The sequence below is a fragment of the Muscardinus avellanarius genome (assembly GCF_963383645.1).
Source record: "Muscardinus avellanarius genome assembly, chromosome: X".
Taxonomy (NCBI): Eukaryota; Metazoa; Chordata; class Mammalia; order Rodentia; family Gliridae; genus Muscardinus; species Muscardinus avellanarius.
The window spans coordinates 17,318,211-17,324,210 of NC_137792.1; the positions used below are offsets into that span (position 1 = coordinate 17,318,211).

At 39.1% G+C, this 6,000-nt stretch overlaps 1 protein-coding gene across 1 annotated transcript in view; it reads left to right on the top strand.

Annotated features, from left to right (window-relative positions):
- Positions 1 to 1,921, top strand: part of PTCHD1 (patched domain containing 1) — a gene marked incomplete at both ends in the record, with an annotated part of 54,172 nt that extends 52,251 nt beyond the window's left edge. Inside the window, one exon of the mRNA XM_080719297.1 lies at positions 267 to 1,921. Coding sequence (XP_080575423.1) covers positions 267 to 1,921 — 1,655 coding nt within the window. The remainder of the gene's footprint in view (positions 1 to 266) is intronic.
- Between the last annotated feature and the right edge of the window lie 4,079 nt (positions 1,922 to 6,000).

The window sequence follows — 6,000 nt, forward strand, 5'->3', positions numbered from 1 at the left end:
ATAATGCTGGGGGTACAGCTCAGAGGTAGAATGCCCCTGGACAAAATCCTCAGTACCCAAAAAAAGTTGTTACTTCTCCAAGTATTCGTCTGCATCGATTAACACTTTCCCCCAAACACAGGTCTTTCTCCCATCAGAGAAACCATTGGCATTTACAATCCTGTCATCACTAGGGCTAGTTGTAGTTCCCATGAACAACTTGGTTCCTCTCTTAAAAGAGATTAGTTTTTTAAACGTTTGCTCTGGTGTTTTTTCTGCCCCCTCAGGTCATGGATTATATGGGACTTTTGAAATGTTATCCTCCTGGAGGAAAACTAGAGAAGACCAACATGTTAAAGAGCGAACTGCAGCAGTCTACGCAGACTCCATGCTCTCCTTTTCTCTCACCACTGCCATGTACCTGGTCACCTTTGGCATAGGGGCCAGCCCTTTCACAAACATTGAGGCAGCCAGGATTTTCTGCTGCAATTCCTGTATTGCAATCCTCTTCAACTACCTCTATGTACTCTCGTTTTATGGTTCCAGCCTGGTGTTCACTGGCTACATAGAAAATAATTACCAGCATAGTATCTTCTGTAGGAAAGTCCCAAAGCCTGAGGTATTGCAGGAGAAGCCAGCATGGTACAGGTTTCTCCTGACAGCCAGATTCAGTGAGGACACAACAGAAGGCGAGGAAGCGAACACTTACGAGAGTCACCTATTGGTATGTTTCCTCAAACGCTATTACTGTGACTGGATAACCAACACCTATGTCAAGCCTTTTGTAGTTCTCTTTTACCTTATTTATATTTCCTTTGCCTTAATGGGCTATCTGCAGGTCAGTGAAGGGTCAGACCTTAGTAACATCGTAGCAACTGCGACACAAACCATTGAGTACACTACTGCCCAGCAAAAGTACTTTAGTAACTACAGTCCTGTGATTGGGTTTTACATATATGAGTCCATAGAATACTGGAACACTAGTGTCCAAGAAGATGTCCTAGAATACACCAAGGGGTTTGTGCGGATATCCTGGTTTGAAAGCTATTTAAATTATCTTCGGAAACTCAATGTCTCCACTGGCTTGCCTAAGAAAAATTTCACAGACATGTTGAGGAATTCCTTCCTGAAAGCCCCCCAATTTTCACATTTTCAAGAAGACATCATCTTCTCTAAAAAGTACAATGATGAGGTTGATGTGGTGGCCTCCAGAATGTTTCTGGTGGCCAAGACTATGGACACCAACAGAGAAGAACTCTATGATCTTTTGGAGACCCTGAGAAGACTTTCGGTCACCTCCAAGGTGAAGTTCATCGTCTTCAATCCATCCTTTGTGTATATGGATCGATATGCCTCCTCTCTGGGAGCCCCCCTGCACAACTCCTGCATCAGTGCTTTGTTCCTGCTATTCTTCTCGGCATTCCTGGTGGCAGATTCTCTAATTAATGTCTGGATCACTCTCACGGTTGTGTCCGTGGAGTTTGGAGTGATAGGTTTCATGACATTATGGAAAGTAGAACTGGACTGCATTTCTGTGCTATGCTTAATTTACGGAATTAACTATACAATTGACAATTGTGCTCCACTGTTATCCACATTTGTTCTGGGCAAGGATTTCACAAGAACTAAATGGGTTAAAAATGCCCTGGAAATTCATGGGGTAGCTATTTTACAGAGTTACCTCTGCTATATTGTTGGTCTGATTCCTCTTGCAGCTGTGCCTTCAAATCTGACCTGTACACTGTTCAGGTGCTTGTTTTTAATAGCATTTGTCACCTTCTTTCACTGCTTTGCCATTTTACCTGTGATACTGACTTTCCTGCCACCCTCAAAGAAAAAAAGGAAAGAGAAGAAAAATCCTGAAAACCGGGAGGAAATTGAGTGTGTAGAAATGGTGGATATTGATAGTACCCGAGTGGTTGACCAAATTACAACAGTGTGATAGAGTCTACTTGGTGTATTTTCACCCTAGGTCTTATCAAGAGCAAAGAGATTATGTTAATGAAACAAATTCAAAGTTGTTCCCTTTCTTACGGATAAGAAACAGGCATTACAAAGAAGGACAAAGGGGGGTAATGGGTATGGCATATCTTCAATCTTTAAAAGGGTTGTTATAAGAAAGAATTCATACACACACACACACACACACACACACACACACACACACACACACACACCCTAAGAGACTTACAGTCTCTTAAGCTAAGATCAAATAGAAGAAAGCTTATTAACAAGCAGGATCCTATTTTATCCACACTGCAGATGTTGCTGATATTGTTATAAAAGCATCTGATTGAAAGTTCAGCTGCCAAGGCAGAAATAGCTCTAAGCACTATTCAAATGACAAGACTTCCGAAACTTCTACAGAGCAGTAATTGTAGTTAGAATATGTGGTTTGAGGTTAAGGCTGTCTCACCTAGCTCCCCAGCACCTAAGGAGATGCTCATGAAAGTTCTGACCAACAAAAGCAAGCCAAAGTAGTGGAAGCAGATGCAGTAGAGTGTCCGTCACTCATGAACTGGAACTGAATCACCCCCAAATTCATCTGAGTGAGGCAATTTTTTAGTCTAGAATAAATTTATCATATCCTCCCATTGATACACTTTTAAGACTTGTATAGTTTAGATAATACACCTGGAAACCAATGACAACTCCAGCATTACAAAATTGGGGTGATTCTATTTTGGAATATCCTGTCACTTGTCACTAAATGAGTTTGCTTTATTAGTTATGGATCTTAGCATGAGGCTCCGGGGACACAAAATCACAGAGCCAAACCCAAATATTTGGAAGGATGGAGGAAAAGCAAGTGTATACTTGAACCTAAAGACAGTGTCTTCATTTTAACAACAACAGCAAATAGTCAGCTGGTCCAGTCATTTGTGGTTTGGCCCCACATGCATTTTTGCATGGATGCCTGGGAACATCTGCCCACACATAGCCGAGGAAGGGAAAACGAACACTAAAATGGTTATCTGTGGTAGCTTGCAACTTGTACCAGTCTGATTTTGCTATGAGACATGACTTCTCCAAGACTTGGTCAGAGGGAGAGCTTTGGTGTATACAAGTCCTAACACTGAGAAACTTTGTAGAAGTGCAGGAAGATAAAGGGCCAAAAGGAAAACTGATGGAAATTACTCAAAAAAGTAGTCACTGATACAGAGATATCAGTGACAGCAATCGAACTTTTCTGCTAAACTGGCTGTACCTCACCTTCCCAATGATCCCCCAACACACCTGTTATGGTGCCCCTCTACTTCATTGCAAGCTCTTCTACACATTAACAAACCCAGATATTTATACTGTTGATTTGCAGTATCTGTAGGGGAAACGGTTCATGGAGCTAAAAAGAAATGAAGAGGATGTGTATGCAGCCCCAGACCCCTACAATTCTTTAAATCTATAAAAATGAAGCTAAAGCCCAGTTACATTTGAGGCAAGCATCTACAGTATTTTCCCTCTTAGAGATGTAGCTTCTTTAGACATTTATAGTGGTAAGCACTTCCCAAAAGCATCTTACCTTTCTGGACCTTAGGAGACATACTGTACAACTTCCCCATCCTCCATGGAGGAGGAAACCAAGACCTTGAAGAAGTAATTCACCCAGGTCACACCACTAGAGGATTTCCATCATTTTAGCATGCCTAAGACAGGGCAATTCAATTATGGGTTTTCTCATAACCCCTTCAAAATATATTTCTAAGGGAAAAACATAGGACTTCATTGACCACAGGGCCTGTTTTTTTAATGTTGGGTATTTAGGTTCGCCATTATCTTTCTAAACAGAAAAAAGCCTAAATGATTCAGATGTAACCACACCAGGTTCAAAACTATGCTTTCTATTTCTGTTGTCCACAAAGTTCTAAATACATGTACAGGGGATCATAGCTAGCATATTATAAACTTTTTCAGTCTCCCCTGCAGACACACTAAGTGATCATACCAACATGTTATGCAATCAACAAGATAATGAGCTTTAATATGAGGACAAGTACAGTCCTCTCCAAGGGCAAGTTTGTATAATATATCTTCAATCAATTCTCTCTCATAGGAGCCACAACAAGGCTATTATTTATAAAACACAACTGAAGAGGGGATTGGTTTTACTCTTAAATCATATGTTACTAAATCATTTTCTGAACAGTATATTCTAAATCAGCCATTGATTTCGTGTCAGCCACATGGAGCACCTCAGCTTAAAGTGACTCCACAAAACTGACACAACACACACACACACACACCAATTAAATGGATTTTGTTGAGAATTTAATCATTCAATATGGTCAACCAGAATGACTTACTGTGGAACTCTGGTTTTTGACAGATAGTAGTTTTCCAACTTGATTGAGTCTCTGTATACCCTGGGATATTGTGTTTTTAAATGAAGGGCATTTTCAAACTTGTCGACTTCTCTTTTCATCACTTGAGATCAAGGCTTATGAAATTCTGACTGTGAAATGAATTTTTCTATTGGGGGAATATGCATGCCAAGATTTGTTATTTGTTGTTAGATAATTATTATTTATTTGTTAATATTAATTATTGCTCTGACAGCATTGGTTTAGCCCCACCATGGAGAAGACACTTTAGAAGTATCTAAAAATCACCGTTTCCATAAAATTTAAGTCTTTACATCATGAAGTTTTACTTTTTGAATTACTAAAAGAGGGAAGAAATTATCCCAGCAAACACTTGAATTTTCATTTCTTTAATTCCAACCAAGACATTAATGTCCACTTTACCAAAGAAATGTATTTGGTTGGTTTTGAGTTGCTGTTTGTTGTTTGTTTACCAAAGAAAATATTCTACTCATCATAAATATTTCTCCTCATCAACTAAAATTTGTAAAACTTGGGCTTTCTTGGCCTTCATAAAGAAAATAAGAAAAGCCAAGGCATAAGTAATGCTATTCTCTCAATTAGTGAAATCCAGCATAAAATGTAAATTCACAAGGAACTTAGGGTTTGCAAGAAAGAACATGATACTTGAAATAGGGCATTGTTTAGTCCTACAAGAATGTTCCAACAAGTAGCATCAAGCTCCTCAGGCTAAAAGAAGTACAGTTTGTTCTAGAGAAAAATATAAGACAAATCCTTATGAAAATTCTTCATTGTTCTAGCTCAGAAGATTTGTTTTGTTTTGTTTTGTTTTTCTTTTTTAATGTTTGTTTTGCTGTGATTTTATTTACGGGGTGTGTGTGTGTGTGTGTGTGTGTGTGTGTGTGTGTGTTTTGATTCTTCCTTTCCTATCATTTTTACCTCCTCAATTTTCAGGTAGAAGTGAAATGATAAGATGCCATCTTCCCTGTCCACAGTTATTTATGCAATATACTGCTGTAAACAGGCCCTTGAGAAACCTTTTATTTTAATTAACCACCATGCAGTTGTAAGAGGCATCCTGGGACCATGACACTACTTTCCTCCAGAAGCGGAAGTTGGCTGTGTCCTTCTCAAAAAAAAGTGGGATGGAGAGCTGCCTTGGGGGTGTGATGTGAAGCAGAAGCTCTTGGACACAAATGGTATCCTCCTCATAATGGCTTTATCCCTTTGGATCCTATTAAAGTATCCCTGCGGCTTACAGTAGTATTTGACTTCTGTGAATCTCTGTTTTCTCATCTGTAAAATTAGGATAATACTAGTAAATATCCTTAAATTCATAAAAATATTTACTGAGTACCTAATACTGCCTATATAATGTGCTGGAGACTATGGACAGAATGAACAAATCACATAAGAAATGATCTGCCCTCTTAAAGTCTACATTTAAGTAATGCTTCAAGTTCACTGTGAGGATTAAGTGAGATAATGTTTGAAAAGCACTTATGGCAAGGCCTGGCAAGGAGAAGGAACTCAAGGCATTGTTGTTTTTAACTTGGCAGTCTCACACAGTAGCACTAGGGCTCAGAATACAATGCTACCTACTGAGAAGAAGATTTGAGACCAAGATTAGGGTTATATAAAGATGCAATTAGTTGCCACACAAGATAGTTAATTTCTGGTCATTGTAGAACACTCAAAATTA